The following is a 23,784-nucleotide window of genomic DNA, read 5'->3' as shown; positions in this document are numbered from 1 at the left end:
CATTTGTGTGAAGGTTTGGGTGAGAATGACAAAGACCGACATTCTTATGTCCCCTTCTTCCTCCCACGAGGGCAAGGTGGGTCTAAAAAGGTCCACATGCTATTAAATTATATTATTTATATACAAATAGATAATATGAATTTTATACTTGAGCCTTTATATATAAGGTTGGCTCACTTAAATTATTTAAAAATTATGTTAAAGAAAATAACTATTAATTTTACTAGACTATGTCCTCGGTGTTTGTTTCAAATCATATGTACGTCATGACACTAGATAAAAAAGCCAACCCCAAATAACAACATCAGGGTCGGATAATACATACACTCACACTCCAACTCTCCCGTCTCATACTATTTCTAACTTAAGCAATGAAGGGATCTAAGTCAGGAATCCCCCTTTTGATTACGATCTATGTTCAAGCACTTAACGGAGAGTTGGAGAGCTAAAGGATTCATCTTCAACCTCCACTTGCGAGAACGAGGCCTACACCCCCTCAATCAAATCTCGGGTTAACACCCTCCGACTCAAAGACTATATTAATGATCTTACATACTCAGAACGAGTTAAGTCGTTCTGACACCTCGGTCGTCATGATGCCTTGTTTATAGTTGAAATAACTGTACCAACTGGACGAAGAAACATCAAATCCCAAAGGAACATATTCATTACACTAACCTGGACAGAAATGATGGATCAGCTTCTATTCCTTCCGGCCTTTGACACAATTGGCACAGAAATGAGTACTATAAGAAAACCGACACACAGGTAGTGAGGGAATCGCCTTCGATAAAGTGTGTATCTATCAAAGTTCGCAATACTGTACCATACCGGTATTTCGATCTGGGCTCAGTACCGGTACGGTACGGTATACCGAGCGATACACTCAGGTATGTCGAATACTGTAGCACTGCTACAGTGCACTCGAATTGGTAACAGTCGATCCTCGTACCGACAATCTATCGGACCGGTACGTACCGTCCGGTACGGACGGTACGGCTCGGTACGGCAGACCCTGACTATCTACAACCGACAAAGTAGCTGTTTCGGGATTTCTCTACAAGTGTGTCTCTCATACATACTTCTTGGTAGCATATCCAAAGAGATTACAAAATGAGCACATCATCGATCTCCAATCGTACTCCGGCGGTTCAGGATCCACAGCCGGAGAAGCGACACCGCCACAAGCCACCGAGGGGAAGGAGCCGACGGTGAGCGAAGATCCGAAGCTCGCCGGAGAAGGAAGCAATCTCTCGAGAGCCAGAGCAATCGGGGAAGTCGGTGGCAGTGGGTCCCCCGATGCTGGTCCCACGGGAGAAGACAACCCCGCTGGAAAGGAGACGCTGCCGGAAGGGGAGACCGATCGGCGCCGAAGCCGACACGACAGCATCGCATCCCCACGGAGGCTCGAATTTGCATCATGTAGCGCCAGGAGCGGAGGAGGCCGTGACCACCTGCGATCCGGAAGGAGATGCCAGCGGAAAGGATCCGAAGGCCAGAGACGCCGCCGGATCAGAACCGACAGCAATGGATCGGCGGCCACAGACGGAGCAGGACGGACGCCGGCCAACACAGGCGAGGGGGCGTCCAACGGAGACGCGATCCGAGGCAGACCAATCGCGGGAGACTAGAAAGGGAGCGAGTGTCCGCCGGCCCAGAACGCCTCGGCAGCGAGTGGGACGGGAGCAGCCTTGAAGCCGAGCCGCGCCGCACCCCAGCGCCAACGACAGGGCCAGCAGCACGAAACGCCATCGGCCGGATGCCAACAGCTTCATGGCGAGGGAGACCATGCCCCGTGGGGCCCGCAGGGGAGGGAAGAGGCTGCAACACAGCGCCAAGGGAGGCCCGTGAGGATGGCGTTGCCGCCGGCGAGGGATAACCGACGGCCACAGAAACCGGAAAGGGAAACCCTAGTCGAGTCTCTCTCTCTCTCGCTCTCTCCCCCCATAGCAAAAATTATTACTCCAATAAGACAAAGCTATGTAAATTTGTAGCGTTGTACGTATGTTTTATGACATTAAGCGCAAATGGAAAGGAACCACGCGGTCCTGTAGTACTTGGAGGGTTGGTTCAGTCAGCCCGAACTAACAACAGCCGTCCGTTTGTAGTACAACCTATTAATACGTGGTTGACGAGGAGATTCTGCACTGGTCTACCAGTTTTCAGGGGAACGATCGCTTCTTTACATCAACTTCTTCGGCGAAGCCGCCATCGTAGGAGCAGATGGTGGAAGCCCCAAGCCAAAGGGAAACAAGCGAACGCGTAGGAGATCCACCAGCATCGCCCCCCCAGCGCCGTGGAAACAAAAGAAGCGAACGCCGACATGGCCGAGAAGTACGTGACGAAGTGGAGGAAATCAGGGAGGAACGACGGCGGTCCACGCAAACCTCGTAGAGCGACGCTACCGATGCCGGCGCAGAGCGTCACGAGGATAGAGATGCCGAGCACAGCCACAGTCCATGGCGGTGGTGATATTGCCGAGTACTCATGAGTTGCATTTTTTATGAAGAAGGGGCCAAGGAGGGCGAGCCCGCACTGAAGGGCGAACTCCAGGAGTTTATTTATGATCCATCTCCTACTACGGCCGCGTCGAAGTCGGCAGGAGCAGGCCGTGGTGGTGGTGGTAGTGGTGGTGGTGATGACAGTCGACGACGAAGCCGTAGTATAGAGGTGGTGGACGTAATCGCACTCGGATTGGAGGTGGGAACGACGAGAGAGTTGTTCGCATAAGACGTGTGAGGACTCTCGAATGGTGCTCATTGTTTCTTCACGAGAAACTCTGGCATTCTGCATCCTGTACTATCGTAGCGCCTGATAGGGAGCAGGAAGAGGAGGTTTATGTACGACTTATATATACGTAGGAAGGAGAGGAGGTTTTACGCCATTGCTCAAAGAATCTTCTGTGGGTCGAGATCTTGACGGCAAGCTTGGCAAACTCGACCCGCGATCGACGTCTTCTAGTGGAAAAGCACCACGTATTAGAAAGGATGCGGCTTTAGAAGTCCCATGTCGTCTCGTGGAAATGCATCCGGATGTCGTAGGAGTCTCCACTATCGTGCCGAATATTGCAGGGGCTTCAGAAAGTTGATTCGTAGTGAGTCCTTCACCTGTATTTTTTGTTTTTGGCCCTTTCCGAATGAGGATGGTCCTTTACTTATATGATCTTTCGCTCTGTGAACTTCGAGCCGGTCTTTTGGTTTTTTATCTTATTATTGATAATGGTTGGGATATACAAATGCTTAGAATATATTTTTTATTGTTAAGAATAAGAATAAAATGAAGAAAGATATATGTGTTTGATAAGGCACTCTCTATTTATACCCATAATGAAATAGGATTTTTCTTAACAGAACACGGTTACTATCACGAGAAATCTTGGGAAATCTTAGTTTAGTGATGTCTACAAGCATCTAAAACCCTCCTCCCAACATGAAATGTTGCCTTTGTGGCAGGTGGTTCCTAAAGCTGGTTTCTAAAGCTAACCTCGTGATGCTTTACACTGTCACCTTTAACCATAACCTGGTTTGTCACCTTTATAAGATTCTCGAAGTGTTTTTTGAATGTGCTTATCCAACTTGTTACCGGAACCTCTCGTTAGGTTTGATGTTACTTTTATAATCGAATAAGATATATAATATAATAACTAATTATGTTTCGTTGAAATATTTTAGTCAATATATTATAAGTCCACTTACGGAACGATTCGTAGACCCTCTGCTCTCGCCTGGACCTCCTACGCCTGGACCTCTAGGAGGTTGCTCTCGCTTACCTCGCGTTGACACGTTACGAGAAAAGATCTACTCTTTACACTCCTTGAAGACGGTGACGCGACAATCTTGGATCACAGACGGTGCTTAGCATATCAAACGAGATCTCTGAAGAGATGACATCAAAGGGTACGCATCGTAATAATTAGATCTATACACTTGATTTCAATCTTGACATATAAGTTATTTTTACATTTCAGATATAACATAATTATAGATTTTATGCTTACAATCTGAACCTTGCTTCTCGTTCCACTTATTTGACACTCATCCTAATAATTAATATATTGTTATATTGTGACACCGGCCATCTTTCTCTGGTGAGTCAGCAACAACCGACACGCATGCGTTCCCTGGTTTAAAGCGATGGAAAGACCAGCGGAAGACAAAGATTGTGCGGTGGGGTGTGCTCACCTTCATTTTTGTCCCCAAGCATGCTCCATATTTAATCTTGATTAGAGAATCAATTTAATACGTATGATAGATTGATATAAATTTATAAAGAAAGATGTGGTGATGATCTCTCTTGACCTTTTTTTTTTCTTTCTTTTTTTCCATAATAATTTTCTAAGATCAATAATGTAACATTATAATTAATTAATTAATTAAAAAAAAAGAGAGAAAGAAAGTATGATGACCGATGTGGGGTTGATTCTGTCCCACGACCTTACTACATGATAAAATTTGACCGCATGGAAGTATAAAAAAGTGTTGACCGTTCGATAGCAGATAAGATGAGTACATGATAAAATTAGATCGATCCACGTCGAACTTGACCCAACCGTTGAGGCTCGAACGGTCGACCTAACGATCGATGCCTGACTCAACAAAATCCGGAGAGGAAGGAGGGGCAAATGATCGGTTCGCCCCTTCCAACAATCATATAGTGGTTATTTTCAAAGATATTTAAGTTATTTTATAATAAATAAATAAAATATTATATAATATAAAAAAATAAATAAATTTGTCCTTTCTAATCAAATAACGTTTTGGATGATTTTGTTGAATCTCGGATTTTGATGATGAAGTCAATTGTCATTTGTTATCTAATCCATATGTTGAGATAAGTGTGCAGGATTAACTACGATAAAAGTAAGACATGTAGTAGGAGTTACGCCGGAGTCAAGACAATGATCACGTTGGGAGTTCGACGGAAGTTCGGACAGTCGTCGGAGGTTCTGCATGAACAGATCCGAGAAGTCCATGAGCTTGCCAAAGAAGCTCGTCGGAACTCGCCAAGTGGATCGTCGCAAGTCTAGGAGTTTGCCGGAAGTCCGCAGGAGCATCACCGAGGGTTCATCGGATAAATGATGGAAGTTTGCCGGAAGCTCGCCGGAAGAAGCGATTGACGCACCGGAGCAAGTTGTAGTAAATGTCTTAAGGAATGTCATAGTTAGCACAATGATTAAGTTAGAAATGGGAGGTGATCCCATTAACTTAATCTTGGGGCAATTGAGCCCCTGAAAAACCCAAATTGGGCCGAATGGATCAACCCATTCGGACCCTGATTTCTGCCAGGCGGTTGAACCGCCCAAGGCAAGAGGTTGCACCGCCTGGGCTCAATCTCCGAGGGAGACTGGGAGGTGCAACCGCTCCAGCCAGGCGGTGGCACCGCCTGGGCTCAGTCTCCGAGCGAGACTGGGCGGTGCAACCTCCCCTGACAGGAGGTGGCACAACCTGGGCTCGGTCTCCGAGCACTGGCTGAGCGGTGCAACCGCCTCAGTCAGGAGGTTGCACCGCCTTAGCTCGGTCTTCGAGCTCTGACAGGAGGTGCAACCGCCCCTGACAAGAGGTGGCACCGCCCAAAGGCTCAGTCTTCGAGCTCTGCCAGGCGGTGCAACCGCTCCAGTCAGGAGGTGCAACCGCCTGATCCCGGAATTCCGGGAATTGACAGTTTTGAGCTCCAAATTTGAACTGGGTTGGGGCCTATAAATACCCCACCCATTCAGCACTGAAAGGATACATAATACACTCCGAAATATTGATCTTGTTCTGTGATTTTTAGAGCTCAAAATTGTTGTAAAGGCCAAAAGTCCTTCTCCCTCTTTTCTTCCAAGTTCTGAGCTGTAAAGAGAGGAGAGGAGAGAAAATTCTGTAAGGGTTGTCTCCTAAACCCGTCAAAAGGAGTGAAACTGTAAAAGGGTGGTTGGCCTTCGCCTATTGAAGGAAGGCCTCTAGTTGACGTCAGTGACCTCGTCGGTGGAGGAAGCCAAAAGTGGAGTAGGTCAAGATTGACCGAACCACTCTAAATCTCGGTTTGCATTTACTTTGAGCATTTTACCTTTACTGCAAACCTCCTCTAAAGCTTACTGCTTTCTGCGCATATACGATCGGGTTTCAGCTTTGCACTTTCCGAATCAACGTTTAGACGTAAATCTGTTTTTTCATACGATCATCATATTTCAGTTTGCGTTTACGTTTTGATTTCTATCTTAACTGCAAACTGCCTTAATATCCTTGCTTAATCTGTATCTCGCCTAATCAAGTGATTTACGAATCAGCATTTAGACGTAAATCAGTTTCTTCGTACGAACGTCATATTTCAGTTTGCGCTCGTATGCTGGTTTTCATAATAACTGCAAACTGCCTTCATAGATTGACTTTAACGTCATCTCGCTTGATCTTAAGTTAAAGTAATTTTAGAATCGACTTTCACACTGAAAATCATTTTTATCGTTCGAACGTTTTTATCGTCGAAAGATTTCCGCTGCACTAATTCACCCCTCCCCTCTCTTAGTGCTCTTGATCCTAACAGATTTTAGGAAAGGAAAATATCTGAAAACCTTATAAATATCCTATCAAACCTACTCATTTTGTTAATTATTCATAATATATTATTCATAATATACTATTTAGCTCCAACTTATTAAGCTCTTTTCCCGATTCCGATGATAAGTGGAGGCCACCATTTCAAAGGGAGCCTCGTAATATACTATTTAGCTCTCATATGCTCGCTCTTAAGCTCTCTTCCCGATTCCGCCGATGCCACTACTTCAAAAGGAGCTCATATGCTCTCTCTTAAGCTCTTTTCCTGATTCCGCCGATGCCACTACTTCTCTTAAGCTCTCTTCCTGATTCCGCCGATGCCACTACTTCAAAAGGAACTCATACGCTCTCTCTTAAGCTCTCTTCTTGATTCCGCCGATGCCACTACTTCTCTTAAGCTCTCTTCCTGATTCCGCCGATGCCACTGCTTCAAAAGGAGCTCATATGCTCTCTCTTAAGCTCCCTTCCTGATTCCGCCGATGCCACTACTTCTCTTAAGCTCTCTTCCTGATTCCGCCGATGCCACTGCTTCAAAAGGAGCTCATATTCTCTCTCTTAAGCTCTCTTCCTGATTCCGCCGATGCCACTACTTCAAAAGGAGCTCATATGCTCTCTCTTAAGCTCTCTTCCTGATTCCGCCGATCCGACTGCTTCAAAAGGAGCTCAAATGCTCTCTCTTAAGCTCTCTTCCTGATTCCGCCGATGCCACTACTTCTCTTAAGCTCTCTTCCTGATTCCGCCGATGCCACTACTTCAAAAGGAGCTCAGATGATCTCTCTTAGGCTCTCTTCCTGATTCCGATGCCACTACTACTGAGCCATTGCCTTTTGAAAGTTTGATAGTAGCAACCCAAGAAAGCCAATACATCAGCATCAAGCAGAATAAGAGAAATTCGATATGGCAACCTAAACAAAGTCAGACATTTTCAAACTACACTTTAAGAAGATATAATTCCTTTCATGTCATATATAATTACTGTTATCAAAATTTTAAATTCAAAGAAAAAAGAAGATATGAAACTTTTCTTAACCATATCGAGAAGAAATATTTAACACAAGTTGGCATGAAACAAAAACAAACGTAAATTTTTGGGTACCTTACTAATATCATTTTTTATTTTTATTTTTAAATCATAAAGCTTTCTTATTTTTTGTAATGAAAGATCAAGTTAGATTTTACAAATTAAATAGTAATAGACCCAAAAGATTTCTTATGAATGTTCTTATCCGATGGAATTCTATATATGAATTACTTACAGAATCTTTGAAGTATAAAAGAGTATTATATATTTTTATTAAAAATAATGTTAAATAAGTTAGTTTATATCCATAATATTGGAATCCTTGTAAAAATTTTTTAAAAAAATTTAGAACTTTTTAATAATGCTGTCTATACTTTATTTGGTGTTTATTATCCTATTGTTCATTTTTTTTATTATTTATATTAATATTGATGGTGCTTTAGAAGAATATCAATATGATAATAATTTATATATGACTATAATGATAATAATTAATATTTATTATGAAAGTTTAGGAGTATAAGTTGGTATTAATAATAAAACTATAGAAATAAAAAAAATGGTCATTAACTTATATGACCATTATATCGGTAACGTTAATGGACAACAAACTATCTCCAAACTTCTCCATTTAGGGATCAAATTATCAGGGTAGTAAAATTTATAGGGAAGAAAAATTATTATTACAAAGACAAAATAAATCAAGCTCAAACTGTGAGCTCGGTATATATCAAACAATTTTTTTTGAGTTTGGTGATAATAGTATAGGTATAAAGTTTCCTATTCTTAAATGATATGTGTGATATACAATAACCTTTGGTGATGATTGTAACGCAAATACTAGTAACTCCGATGTCGATAGTAATTGTGGAGCAAGCTTTCATGCATCTTAAATGAAAATTCGACTGATCTTCAAATCAGTTAAACCTCAAATATATATCGACGATTGAGCCAAAATGACAAAATGAAACCAAGAGATAACATGCGAGGACAACATTTGCCTATTTGAAATAACCGAAGGGATGATCGAAACATCTGATAGGGAAAGCAATTAATTTTTTTTTAATATAATTTTACTCATTTTTATATTAATTTTTTTATATCATTTCAATCATTGTAATTATACATCCATTTTTATTTTCAAATTTTAGAAATAAAATTATTAATATTTTAATATTTTTAAATAAAATTTTAATTAAAAAGATAATGATTCGAACTAGACCAGAAGTCAACAGAGCCGGAATCGAAATTGGAACTGCCAGTTTCAGGTTTTAGGAAATCGAAACATCGGTTCTGATACTGCCACAAGGTTTCTCAACTATATCTTCCTATTTTAAAACAATCACTACTACAGAAAAACCTTAAAAGTAAATGAGAAGTTAGATGCAATGGATCATGAGGACGATACATGCATTAGATTTCGTTACCCTATAACTTAAGATTAAAAAAAAATTAGAGATTTAATTAGATTCTGATTAAAATTAATGCCCTCCTAATCTTGAAAAATTATTTAGGAAAGACTCTCATGTCATCAATCTCCAATGCTATTAAAAGGTAAAAAAGATAAGAAAGAACTAATCATTTTGTGCAGATCTACAAAAGTTTTACGATTCAATAATATCATCAAAAGGTAAGCTATACTAACCCTTATATACGACAGTTTAGGTTTCAATTGGAATGTTTAGCATAATAGATTACTCAAGCAACATGCAACCAAGATGATAGATGAGGAAGTCTCTTATGCAATGCCAATAAGGTGCACGGGCAAATTAGATCTCCAATAACATGTTGAGGTCCCGATGGATGTTTTCGAACGTCAGTAACATGAGCAGCATCCTTTGTGGCAAATTAGTTCTCACAGCAACAATTCACGAGTGAACATTTGGAGAAATCCACCTACACCATGCGATGTTGAAAGTAATACTTTCTCAAGTGGAAAAGCCCCAAAACATTGAAGAGACAACGTAGCAGCAAATGGCTAATTAATATGAAGGATAAGATGGCCTGATCTTGGCAAATCCTCACCATGAAATCGTGGTTTTCTTTTTACCGGAAATCTGGCTTCTCTGGGTAGGTGCAGCCAGACCTTTGGATTATGACATTTGCCACGTAACACCCAGCTTTTACACAGTCATCTATGCTCTTCTCTTGGACCAGTTGAGACAGAAATCCTCCAACAAATGCATCACCTTCATTAAGAAGTGCATGGCCAATAAGTCGAACAGTGGCAACAATGGACCAATGTAGAATGATACAGAAGAACCGAGAATTCTAATGCACAACTTATGCTAATAAATCCTAAATAATATCCCATTGGTGCTGTGCCATAAGCTCTTCAAGTTGGACAGTGATTAGAAAATTGTCACTAGTTAACAACAACAATAGCTTTGAAGTACCTGTGCCATTGGTATCGACAAGCTTCTCTTTTGGTAACAAGATAACAGGGAACAATCTCACCTGATGCCAAAGTTCCATGAAAAAGATACACATTAGTTTGCTCAGATAAAGAAATGATCATAAAAGTCTATCAGCAATTTGTGATTCAAACTACAAATTGTAGGCAAAATACCATAAGGCTAAGCATAATTAAATTTCCCTTCATATTATTTATGAAGTAATTTGTAAAGAAATTTTGTGCAACATCAGTAAGACAAAATTAGATGATACAATATGTCCTCAATGGGGAAATATGAGAAAGAAAAGCAACATCAAAGTGAGAGATAAAAATGATGTCTGTTCCCAGAAGTCAAAAAGAATAAACCAAGGGATGACTATATCAGAAAAAAGTCATGGAAGTTGCAACAAGCAAGAAAGAACCAGTGAATGAAACAGACATGTCTCATTAAGATACAAGGAAGTCCTGAAACAAGTTCTAGAATCTTTTAAGGATTAAAATAGAAAATAGATGGAAGTCTGTTACAAAGTGTATCAAGATGTCTACAGTAATACCAAAAGTGTCATCATGAGAAACAGAGCCTATTCTGAAGCTTGTTAACTTATTTGTAACTCGATAGTATATGAAAGATGCAAACATGGTGTTTCATCATATAAATCCTTTAGTCATTTGAAGTTCATGGAAAGGTCATACAGAAAAACCTAACCAGACTCACCTTTCCATCAGCAGCAACAACAACTGGATCACAACCCTGTGTGATGACAGTAATTCTGTTATGTGTCTTTGATGCCTTGGGCAGAGCTGAGATCTTTACTGCAATCTCCTCAACATTTCCTGTCTAAGCATCATAATAACCGGTCAGAAAGTCTAATACAACAAGCTGTTACATACAATAGGGAGGGAAGACAATTACCTCCCATCCATGGACTCTTGCAAAGGTCCTCGCTTCAGTTTCAGTACCAAAGACAAAATCCACATAACTGAGATTGTGAATATTTTTCACGTAAGTTGAATGTTAAGAAAGCAAGGCCAAATAAAATAGAAAAGCGGGTAGTTGCCTTTAGCCATTCCTGCCATGACCACAATAAAACAGAAAGACTTGTAGGTTGATAAAAGCCACTATTTTGTAAAAGGATGAAATAGAAAATTATTATCAGTGAACAATATGGTTTAGAAATACCTTTTGAGAGTACAAAGGAGAAGAAAATAGAACACTCACTGTAGAGCTTTGTCCTGGGCATCTCGGAAGAATTCACAGATAAAAGGAGCAGAGAGGTTCATCATAAAGACCTGCAAGTTACATAGAATTGGGACAAAATCCCATAAGTGGAAAAAGTAAAAGGTTTAAGTCAAAAAGAACTCATACAGTTATACCTTATTCTTTGCAGCAGCATGCTCAGCTACAAGTTGGATGGAATCAGGAGACACCGTTAGGAAAAAGCCAGCTATGTAAATGTACTTTGCCTTTTCAACTGTCAAATTGCATACGACTTAATAGTTAGACCAAAGAAAACCCAGTTTGATAACTTCAGCATTCTCAATTTGAATTTCAGAAATCAGTTAAAAAAAATAATCTGTGACAAAAATGTGGTAGTTTTTCAACCATATCCAATTTTACTATAATCTATGAAGAATTCCTAAATAGCCTTTATTTTAAAGAGCCTATACGATTAGTACGTACCAACTGATGTTCACCGGTCCAATCGACAACCACCAATAGAACATACAGCTCAATGAGTCAGATACTGTTGTTTTTTAATTTTTATTTTTCAGTAATTTGGGAAAATAGGTCAGTATATTGCTCAGTATCTTAGTACTAATACTAGTCTGACCAACTACTGGTATCAAATTTTAGAACCATATTTACATCTTTGAAAAAGACAATGCATTATGAAATTGATCTTTGTTATGAGAGAAGATCCACACATTTGATAAATGTTACAATCTAGTCCAATATAAAAACTAATTGTTAATTTGATGTCTAAAATCACTTGATAAGAAAAATGCTTAAACCCAACTTAACGATAGTAGATTCATTTAGCCATATAAACCGGCATAACATCCTCCCACTCTTGACAAATTTTCCCATCATTTGGCATGCTCATCAAAACTCAAAGGCTTAGCACATAGCACCGGCAACATGTGTAATGCCGAACATAGTCGTAGCTCTATAGTGTGATGTACTTCTAATCCCACACACGGATAATTCTTTTCTATGTAAGCTCTCATGATATCTAGTACTACATTTACTTTGATTCCAATTAATACAATCAAAAGTCAAAACATAATGAGCCTAAAATAATGTACCCAAAATTTAAAAAAAAATGGACGTACCCAGTACAAGGCTCTTACCAATGCAAGGTCTGGAGAGAATTAATGAACCCAAAACTCTTTGATAAAATAAAATCATGTACCCAAAATACTTAACCCCAAATAGTAGTAGAATTATCTAATCTTATAAGTTCATAACATCCTCCCATTTCTAATATGTGACAAATTTGGGGTGTAATGTTCTATATTTCAATATCATGCTTCTTCTTGTTTTCTTTTTTTAAAAGGTAAATAGTTAAAAGAAACATTCATTTCAATTAAGCTAAATGAAAAAAATTGACTAGGATGAAACAAAATCTAGACTTAAAAAAAAGAATTTTTCAGTGACATCACTCATGGATCCTTGCACCTCCAATGTCAATCCCTAGTGTGTGCAGTTGGACTTTGGGGTGATTGTCCCTACAAAATTAGTGGACCACATAACTCTTAGTGTCGGATAAATTTTCAAAAACTTTACTAATTTTTTTTGTTGAAAAGAAAATTCATATATTTCATTAGATCATGATTTTCATCGCTTCTCCCCATGTTTTCTCCTTTTTCTTTTTCTATTTATCACCCTCTCTCTCCCCTTTAGCTAAAACTATAGCATTGTTTTAGCACTCAAAACAAAGCTGTTGATGCCCTCAATAGAATTTCTATAATCCTATCTATCATGAGTGTCAATGTCATAGGATTTAAGCGATTAAAAGAAGAGTATACCCAATGTCTAAACTTTAGTCACATATATCAAAAAGTCCAAGATGGAAACCATCATAAACATACAAACTTCATTCTTAGGGGTGGTTACCTTTTTCGATCTACTAAATTATGTATTCTTCAATCCTCCCTTTGAGACTTCCTCATTTAGGAAATGCACTCTGATGGTTTAGCAAGTCATTAAGGTCGAGATAAGACCATTGTATTGGTCAAGGATAGATTTTACTAGCCTTCCTTGAAGTGAGATGTTGCTCGAGTGGTGTCGTAGTGTTGCACCTGTTAAATTGCCAAAACTCGCAACCACGATACTAGCCTATACACTACATTACCTATTCTGCATTCACCATGGCAAGATGTGAGTTTAGATTTTATCCTTGGACTTTCCAAAATAGCCAGTGGCCATGACTCTATTTTGATTGTTGTTGATCAATTTAAAAAAATGACCCACTTTATCCTATGCAACAAGACCAACGATGCCTCGTACATTGCTAAATTGTTCTTTCGAGAAGTGATTATATTACATGGTTTTCCCTTAATCATGGTGTCCAATAGGAATGTGAAATTTGTTATCTACTTTTGTAAAACTTTATGGAAACTATTTGGCACAACAATGAAATTCTTTTCAACCTATCACCCAAGACTGTAGGTCAAACTGAGGTTGTTGATCGTTTCTTAAAAAATCTTTTTAGATGTTTAGTTGGGGAGAAACCTAGAAACTAGGTCTTAACCTTATCTGCTGCAGAATTTACATATAATAACTCAATCGATCGCTCCATCAAAAAAAGCTCATTTTGAACTGCCCTGAGCTATATTCCTTGTACCCTCATTGACCTTGCACCTCTTTCACTTGACTATCATGCCTCATAACTAGCTCATTCCTTCGCTAAACATATTCATGATTTGCATGCTGAAATTTGATGTAAAATTACCCTAAGTAATGAAAGTTACAAACTTGTTACTAATGCATATCATAAAAGTCAAAAGTTTTAAGTTGGCGATTATGTCTTAGTTCGTGTTCACCCTAAGAAATTCTCTAAAAAATCATTCAAAAATTTGCATGCTCGAGCCATTCATCTTTTCCCCATTATCCAAAAACCGGGATCTAATATATATATGCTCGATTTGCCTTCAGACTTAAATATTAGTCCAGTTTTCAATGTGGAGGATTTAACTCTATATCATGGTACTTTCGAGCCTCCTTGTCTGTGTTTCTACAGATGACAATCCTTCCAAAACACCAATTCTTCCACAATACAAGGATGACGTAGAGGTTATACTTAATGACCACCTTGTTACGTCTGTTACTAGCATTACTCAACACTTTCTTGTCAAGTGGCATGATTCTTCAACTTTTGATGTCACTTGGAGTCTTGGATTACTTTGGAGGAACTTTATGATTGTGCACCAGATTTATTGAACCAGTACCTTACAGATTACTCTTCGGGGTTGCGTTGTTTTTCACTGGGGAAGAATGATAGAGAACCATTAGCTTTACAAAGAATTAAAAAAAAAATTATTTTAGGCAAAGAAATAAATAAAAAGTTATCAATTAGTTGGCCTAGAAATTCTAAGAGTTGTGTTGCAAATTGAAATGCCTTTTTGGTTTTTCTAGGGACTTCTTTTATATTAAGTGCACTCATTTACTATTTATCTTAAAAGTCACAATTTGGATTTCTTAAATGTATCCTAATTCTCTAGGAGATTACTCTTAGGAATCATTGTCTTCATTGTTTATACTAAGACTTCTAAACCCCTATAAATATTGGAGTTTGTCAATGGATGAGTTTAAATTTAAATGAAAAAAAATTACATCTTCTCTCTTCTAGTCTCTCTCTCCTCTTTAATCTCTAATCTTACTCCTCTTTTACTCTCTCTATTTCTCTACCTTGTTCTACATCAATTTTCTATTGGATTTATATTCTATCCATATTCCTTCACTTTTTTCATTGGCACAACCGTATTACTTTGTTTTCTTCGTCTACTTATCTGTGCAACTGAAAAGTCCATCAGCAATATCTTCCTTGGAAACTTCAAAACATAATAACATATAGATTGCACACCAGAAAGCTCCCCAACATTTTGTCACAAAACTTGTCCATAAATGTGAAACTGTACAAGGACCTACAGGAATGTCTCCTCTTCTTGGACAATTGATACAACAATGACGGTCACCATTTACCAAAAATCTTCTTGATATAGCTTCTTTTAGATGCAACAAGAATGCCACATCCTTGAAAACATCAAGTATCAGATAAATGCCAAGTTTGTTTTTAGGTAGTATACCCTCTAATATAACAAAATAGAAAGTGACCAAATACTTTAGCCACATTACAACTAGGAATATCAATATCAAGGCCTAATTTCTCAATATCAACAAGCTTGTCACCCTTATTACATTTTTATTAAGAACTTATGCTCGGAATAAAAAATTGAACCAAAGAAGGACAATGTAATTATGTTACCTAATTGCCAGTTTTCTGGTCTCTTCAGATGATCAATTTTATAGCAGTTTGCTGCAGATAAGTTAGCAACTAGGGACCTGCCCATAAATGAAAGAAAAATATGGCAAATGATCAATACAACAAAATGAAATAAATGGATCAAATTCAATGAAACAGATGGATATCCTGCTAAATCAAGATGATCTTACAATGAACAGCCTCAGATGAGGAGAATAAAAACAGAAAGATTTAGCAATTGCAATTAGGTAACAAGAAAGCTTATTTTCATGATACTAATCTACAAAAGACTTAGTTATGGAACTTGACAAAAGAAGCTGCAAATATTATTTCTTTTATTTCAAAAGAAGTCCAATGTTTAGATGTACATATCTTACATAACAGGGTCTGGTTATAGACAACAACACTTTTTGCAAGAAAGCTGACATATCTGCGACCACTTTGTTTTTGACAGAAATGCAGGATTCTAGGACTTACAGCAAGAAAATTAAATGCTAACCACAATAAAATATGGCAGGAATGATTATAAAAACTGTCTAGATGAACAAATGTCTCAAAGTGGTCAGAAAACCACAAATGGGTTAATGATCCCATGTTTCACTAAGATAAGTGATCATGAAATTCATTTTCACTTGCATCATATCATAAATGAATAACAAATATTCCTTGCCTCTTATACTAAAATTCAAAGGAAAAGAAAAAATGAACTATGAAAATAACCAAAGTTGCTTGACTATGGATATCCACACTCAGATTTTATTATTTCACAACTTAACCAACTTTATTCACCTTAATGCAGGCTGGTATCCCTGTCTGCAGGACCATACCTTTATTCTCTAGGTTTACTTGAATGATCTCATACAATTATATTTCAGTTTATTCAAAAAACTATATTTCAGATTGCTTCTACAGGAATAATTGCTATATCCATCGCTTTTATGATTATAAACTTTTTGAATCCAAAACTTAAGATACAAAGAAATTATGTATTTATACAGTAAAATTTGATAACAAACATTTGGAAGTAATTATTTATCATCAAGAAAATTAAACAAAAATAAGGAAAGAATGATTGTCAGCAAACTTACCTTTCACCACCAACAACACATACAGCACATGTACCAGTCAGGGCTGTTTCATCCTCATAATAATGAGCCTGTTTGATCAAGGGAAAAATAGCATTTAAGATTGTTTTAAGTGTTGGCGAGTTCGACTCATCAACTATCATGTATCATTTTAATCAACATACAAAACTTAGGATGCACATTTTTCTGTAATACTTCCTTGTTTAAGAAATTTCTCGAATAAACAATACTAAGTTGTGAAACAAAATGGACCAACTTCAACTGACACAAACTGTATCAAACTTAATGGATACACGATAGTTTAATTCCTGCTCATGGATGCTATTGCTTTAATTCCTCCCAACAAGCTCAACAAGATAATGCAACCATTGGCCATAGAAAAGCTTAGAAAAAATTTATTTCTCTAATTCTCTATTTCTTTGAAAAAAATTAAGGAATTGGTAGACCAAATCAGATCCAGTCATGAAAAGGTTAATTTCACAATTTCTCAGAAAATATCACTTTCCTTCTTGCCCCCTTTATTTGTTCCCTTTAGTGTCGTTGACAGATGTTAAAACATCAGCATCAATTTTTCCAGCGGCCAACCAGTACTTCCAGGTCTGGGCCACCACAACTTAAATCAATGGCATGGAATTATAAGAAAAAAATGTTAGCTTTACTCAGAATAAGAAGTAGTGCTTCGTTTACCCACTAGGTCAAACATCCAAGAGGAAAAAGTGATTCATTAAATGGCACATTCCACCTTTTTAGGGAACAGTGTTATAAGCGAGTTAATTATACACATTCCACTGAGTTTTTATAAAGATATTTAACCATGTCAGTGTAAAGAGAATGCTATATAAAAATGGATATAAAAAGTAGACCTACATTAACGCCTGCAACGGCGGCATTCTTCTTCGTTTCCTCTCCAAATTTATCCTTTCCAATGCAACCCATATAGCTAGTTGCACCGGGAATTTGAAGCATCCACTACAGAATCAATTTGTGATTAGCTAAATACCATTGTTATTCAACCTATTGATAGAAGATAATTTCTGAAAACAAAGCAAAGAGTACCTGCGCAACCCTTATTGTATTCTGTGTGGCCCCTGACCAAATCAAAATAGCACAAAATCAGATTATACACTAATAGTTAACTGAATTAACTTAACTTAGTCAACTCCAACCCAAATGCTACCTCCAGCAATGTATTCGACATTGTATTTTGCAGCTAATTCATCATACCTGGTAAAATAAGGAATAAAGTGACTATCAAATATTTCAGACAAGAAAAAGATCAAAGTTGGAAAGCAAATGAAAAAATAATATCTATAACATAAACTAAACAATTGAGTGCTGATGTCACTGCAAGACCAAAAGCCACCCAAAAAATAAAGGCAGGAAAAATTGTCTTGTGCTGCACAGGGTAATATGACTTACCAGACAGCACTGGCAAAACTTACAATGACAAATGCTTTTCCTCCGCAAGAATTGCATTGTTTGGATTGAGATCATATCTGGCAAACACAAAAAGGTAAGTAACACTTCTGAAGCAATATGTACAACCAAAGCGATAGTCTGATCTTTATCATCTATTGATATGACATTTAAGAAATACATTAGCCAAGTTCAGCTTTTAAGCGAAAGGGAAAGTAAAGGACACAAACCACCATAAGAATAAAATCTTTCAAAAAGCTGAGTTCAAGAAGAACTGTCATAAAGTAAAGAGTTACAATTCCAAAGAAATAAAATCCTATGAATTGGGGTTGAAATATCAGTCTTATAATCTATCCTAACCCAACTAATTACCTTTAATGCTCTTTTCTTTTTAGTTGCTAGAACAATTTTCACTCAGCTCTATAAATGGGTTATTTTATGCCGGATTAAATTATTTAAACTTTTATCTGATTTATTTTACCCAGCCTAACTTGATACTATCCAAAGAATTTATTTTTGACCAATCCTGAACAAGAGTTTGCCTTAAGAAAGCCATATGTATTATCGTTAATGCATCTAATATTCTTGTTTGATATTTGATCCAATTTATTTCAGAACATACTGAGTTGCTCCTAGAAATGTTTGTTGTTGCATGTACAATCTCTATCGCATTTGTGTTTTAGTTTTCCTGACTTTGACATAGCATGGGACTGCAGTTGCACAAGGAACTGTTTATATATGTATATATTTTTATATATATATATATAGTTCTACAATGTAGAAAAATTACAAATAACACCAAAAACTATTCCGAAACATGTTAACAGCAAAGATGAATTGTATGCCACAACACTGAGGTGCGTCAGAAAGCATCATCAGCTATTCTTGTATGCTCCTTTGATGCATAACCAAAAGATAAAATATAGGAATGTAACTAGTTCTACAGCAAAGAACCAACGCATGATTAATCCCACAAAGAGAAGCATACATTACATAAAGTATCTACAGTCCAAGAAACACTTAAATCAGTTATGATTCGTTCATTACGAAAAAGTATCATTAGTTTCGCATGCTTTACATATTGCACATGGAAGCGATAAACAGATCCACAATAATCTAAAATAAATGCCGGAAATAATCAGCTCAGATTACTTCAAAGTCATCCAATGCAATCCAAAAATTCGAATCTATAAGATGTGACCTCAGACAACGACTAACTTCATCCAATAAGCATATGCTTTCAAAATCGGTAAGAAACAGGATCTGTCAGCTTGGAACAGCAGCAGTATAAATATAAGCAGTTGTTCTGATCCCGCGACCCAAGCTTCATTTCCACAAGCTCAGATCTAAAGAAGAAACCAAATCCGATCTCATCATCAAGCACTGATCTAAGTAATACGATCTAAGCTTCACCGTTTCTCCAGAGAAAAGCCAACTTTTAAGACCTCAACGCGCTCAAGCAGAAACCCGGAGCCTAAAACAGATCACTGAACCAGAAAAAAAAACAAGGACACGAATCCACACGCCGGCGACGAAGAACAGGCCAGAAAGTGAGATCTAAACATCAGAAAACCGAGAACAGGGAAAGAGAAACGGGATCGGTGAAGGACTTGACATACTTGTTGAGGAATTCCTCATCGACAACGGCGGATATGTCGAGGAGGGGATTCCCCATCCCCAAGAGAACACCTTCGTAGGCCATGATCGAAAACGAGCAACGGAAAGTGAGCGCGAGAGCGAGTGAGCTGCTGCCGAGGACGGATCGTGATCGCTTGTACCGAATCCGTTCCGATGTTGTTGATCCTTCAGAGTACTTTCTCATTTACACCCTCGTCGTAAGCCAAATTTAGCGTCTAGACCAGAAAATTGCAAATTCTATTCCTCTAAATGATGCATTTTTTCATGTTTATCCCTATGAATATTAATTTAATACATATGTCCTCCGCAGAGACTGGTAATGTTTTTTTGTATATAATCATAAAGTTAAAAATAATAACCTTCACAACGAGATTTAATTATTATATATATATATATATTTATATATTAATAGAAGGGTGTGTATGAAATTTTAAATATTTGGAGGAAATATATGATATATTGAAATTTATAGGAATTAAATACGCTATATGACAGCCACATAAGCATTATAATATTATTATTATATCTATGAGGGAATATTCTATTCATGTTATAAAATATTATCCTATACCCAATCCACTATAAATAAATAAATTAATTATTATTAAGATTACTTACTATTTATATAATGTTACTATAATTATAATAGTTATTTATCATTACAATAAATATAAAATAGAAGCGTAAAGATACATGCATCTGCGACAACCTTGTTTTGATGTAATCAATTCTATTTCTAGTGTTTAAACATTGGATAACATATAACAAGTTCAGAGATTTGTTTTTGTCTCTTCCAATCAAAAATGAAGTTTCATAAGCACTAGCCAATATTTTTGGTTTGGTTCCATATTTTTGGCAATATAGGAGGAGGAATGATTGACACGGAGGTCCTACAAGAAAAATAGGTCAACCTAAAATAATAAATGATTCTCAATATCTCAATTATAATATCTCTATTCTATCACTTCACGTCTTCGAATTGACGATTCTATTCTTTATAGATAGAGAGCACACATTTTTATTATAGCTTATGTCTTATAACTTACATACAATCATTTTCATAAGAAATTAATTAAATTTATAGTCATATTATTAAAACGTCATCATGGACATAAAACCAACGAAGATTGGAAGCTTTATTTTAGTTCTTAATTTCATATACGGTTTGAAAATTTGTTGCCAATGGATGCACGTGTTTGAAATTGTTTAACTTCACTTCCCAATCTAAATTAGCATGTTAGGTTTCTTTGGTGAAAAGCCTATATTATGCTTATTGGAATTCATGGTCTTTTAAAAACCCAGGTAGGCATTTAAATTCTAAATTCTAACTCATGTATTTGTTGAGGATTTTAGGCGGGAGATGTATGATTTATGAATTTTTATAAGTCAAGTATTTCGTTGTTATTGGTATGATCTTGTAGGCTCACAAGGAATTATTCGTTATAAATATATTTGTATGAAGTAAAGGTGAACCGACGTAGTACTCCTCTTAGAAGAGGCAAGAGCTTCAAGCTCTCCTTCTAGCACTAATTTGATAAGTTAATATTTGGTCATCATTAGATTGATCTCATAGGTTTACGAGGAATTATTCGTTTTGAGTGTACTCATACGATTTTATCATTTCAAGGCTCGTGAGTCCAAAAAAAAAAACCTTTGAGGATAACGGTGATCCAACGGACTTATAAACCCCTTTGGTTCTGCTACTCCTCAACCAATGTGAAACTAAATATCTTTATTAGTACTCCTTTCGTAGGGGAGCTAAGAGCTCATAACCCTCCTTCTAGCGCAGGATTTGATCGTCATTAACGCAGTCCCGTAGGCTCTTGAGAAATTATTTGTTTTGGATGTGCTCGTAGGATTTTGTCCTTTTTGGCCTCGTGAGCCGCAAAAGATATCTTTGAGGGTAAGAGTGACCCGACAGATTTATAAGCCATTGATTCTTCTACTCAATAAATGTGAGACTAAATGTCTTTATCAGTACTCCCCCCCAGAGGAGCCAAGGGCTCATAGTTTTTCTTTTAACATGAATTTGATAAAGAAATATAGTCTTATATTGATTGAGGAGAAAGAAACCAAGAGTTTATGAATTTATCGAATCACCTTTATCCTTGAAAGTTTATAAGTTTCAAAAGGACAAAACTATTTTGACATATCCAAAACGTAAGATAGGTCAGACAAGAAAAAAATTAATGGCTATTTAAAGATGTGTAGATTCACACGATCAATGTTGACTTATAAAATTCTATGGATAATTTGGAACTCGAGTGGTAAGATATAAAGCGTTAGTATTTGGATGATGATATTTAGAATTATGATATTGGGCATGTTTGCCTGAAATCTTTGTACATTTTGGGTCCTTTTAATGGTAAAAAGTACATCACACAAGAAAATGAGCCGAAAATTAATGGCTATTTAAAGGTGTGTAGGGTCAATTGACTTGATGATTAGCCATTAATGGACCATCTATTGATATTTAATGCTCACGTCCTAAATCATTGGTCGGGCAACCAACGCAGAATGCTTAAGGGCTCTGTAGATCTACTGATCGTCAACCCTTCACCAGCCTTTTATTTACTTTTAGATTTTAAATCAGTAATGGAACTTTTGTAAATCTTTTGTTTTTCACACACAAAAAAAAACTTCTAAAACGATTTATCGGATGATATTTCATATTCTTAATTCATATATACTAAAATATTATTATTTTAAATTTAAAAAAAATTGAAATGAGATGTCTAACATTTCATAAATAATAAAGATAAATTTTTTTGAACAAAAGATAAATAATAAAAATAAAATTCAAACTCAAGATCTTATGATGATATACAAACATCTTTAAAGCTAACCAACTTAACTCGATCATTAAGATTTGATTAATAGTACTGATATATTATTAATATATTCATATTTTAAGTATAAAAATGTACCGAATGAGGTTTTAAATTCTTAACCCTTGGTAAGTAAATATATTAGATATTGAGCTTTCAACTTGATTAATATATTTTCTGAGTATAAATACTATTAATGAGACGTTATATTAATTTTAAAAATACGTATATATATATATATATATATATATATATATATAACTTTATTTTATCAGATATATACTCTGATTATATCCGATAAAATGTCAATTAAGTTTGTTTTCGAGCTTCTGTTTCTAAAACCAAAAACATATTGTGGAGCAGCACAAGAGAACGAAAGTAAAGTGGCGTCTGTTTCTCTTGGTCTCCTCGGTTCTTCCGTCACGGCAGACACTCCAATACTGCCCCTCGATGGCGGGCGAGCAGCACCCGATCCCCCGGCCGTGGATCCTCGACTTTCTCCTCCCCGCCATCGTCATCCTCCTCATCGCCGCCCATGTCTTCGCCCTGGTAATCAACCGCCACTCTTCCTCCCTCTCCTCTTCGATTTGCCCCTTTCCAGCCCTTCATACGTGTTTGTTCCTCTCAGGTTTATTGGATCTACAGATTAGCCACCGACAAGCAACCGCAAGCAGGCCCGGAGCGGAGAAGCAAGGCCCATTAATCCATGAGTTTGCTTGCTCGATAACCGGTGATCTGCTCTTGCATTTTGTTGTACGCTTGGTCTTTTGCGAGAATTGCATTCGATCATTTGGGCATTTTGTATATGTTGTTAAGCTTGGGTAGCATTTGGAAATTGGGGATGAGCGAAGAGATGTACATCGTTTGTGTTTAAAGCATTTCTTGACTTGGGAAATCCCAGCATTGTTATAACCAAAATTATTTGTCTTCTTCGGTACAAGTGTCGATGGCTCCATGTAGGCATCAAGCAAGAAAGTACTGCCAGCTTACTGATGGATCTTCGTAGGGTGCATTTTACTTTTGTGTGTTGGGAATTGTGAGCTATCTCCAAAGATTAGAGACAAGCCTTCATGGGTTTTCATCATCTATCGAACACTGAACATAGGCAAAATTTATCTCAGATTTGGGTATTTTAGATTTTGCAAATTAGCTATTAGGGGAGCATTCTGATAGATTTGTAGTTAATTACATCCGTTAAGCTTGTTTGGCTACTTTGCAAGCACTTGGTTCCATCTGTAGCAGCTATAATTTATCTACAAAAACTTGCTGTAGGTGGTTTCTAAGAATACTTATTGTTGCTTCTTTCATCCACTTTGTCTGAAGGATTTCTTGTTAAACTTTTGTTATCAATTTGTCCAGGTCATTAGAAATTTCAGAGACTT

General features: G+C 37.2%; 1 protein-coding gene and 1 long non-coding RNA gene across 3 annotated transcripts; one reads left to right on the top strand and one right to left on the bottom strand.

Annotated features, from left to right (window-relative positions):
- Positions 1-9,174: 9,174 nt before the first annotated feature.
- On the bottom strand, positions 9,175-19,731 carry LOC103983041 (adenosine kinase 2). Of its 2 annotated transcripts, XM_009400179.3 has the most exons (14): positions 19,556-19,731; positions 17,963-18,016; positions 17,698-17,744; positions 17,577-17,608; positions 17,388-17,489; positions 16,524-16,591; positions 15,439-15,515; positions 11,324-11,421; positions 11,169-11,239; positions 10,863-10,929; positions 10,665-10,787; positions 9,951-10,011; positions 9,580-9,743; positions 9,175-9,450 (listed from the first exon to the last, which is right to left on the bottom strand). In XM_009400179.3, the coding sequence occupies exons 1-13, from the start codon at positions 19,636-19,638 to the stop codon at positions 9,601-9,603; spliced, it is 1,026 nt and encodes a 341-aa protein (XP_009398454.2). In that variant the 5' UTR covers positions 19,639-19,731; the 3' UTR covers positions 9,175-9,450; positions 9,580-9,600. The 2 variants fall into 2 exon arrangements, with proteins under 2 accessions (XP_009398454.2, XP_009398453.2); XM_009400178.3 differs by having other exon boundaries at positions 9,175-9,743; positions 19,556-19,730.
- Positions 19,732-22,754: 3,023 nt separating this feature from the next.
- LOC135609201 (uncharacterized) lies at positions 22,755-23,342 on the top strand. Its single transcript, XR_010485704.1, has 2 exons — positions 22,755-22,951; positions 23,031-23,342. It is a non-coding gene; the product is annotated as an uncharacterized LOC135609201 (long non-coding RNA).
- The last annotated feature ends 442 nt before the right edge of the window (positions 23,343-23,784 follow it).

This window comes from Musa acuminata, chromosome BXJ2-4 (assembly GCF_036884655.1).
Source record: "Musa acuminata AAA Group cultivar baxijiao chromosome BXJ2-4, Cavendish_Baxijiao_AAA, whole genome shotgun sequence".
In the NCBI taxonomy this organism is placed as follows: domain Eukaryota; kingdom Viridiplantae; phylum Streptophyta; class Magnoliopsida; order Zingiberales; family Musaceae; genus Musa; species Musa acuminata.
The sequence above is the reverse complement of the archived record's forward strand: the minus strand, read 5'-3'. Positions and strand labels throughout refer to the sequence as shown.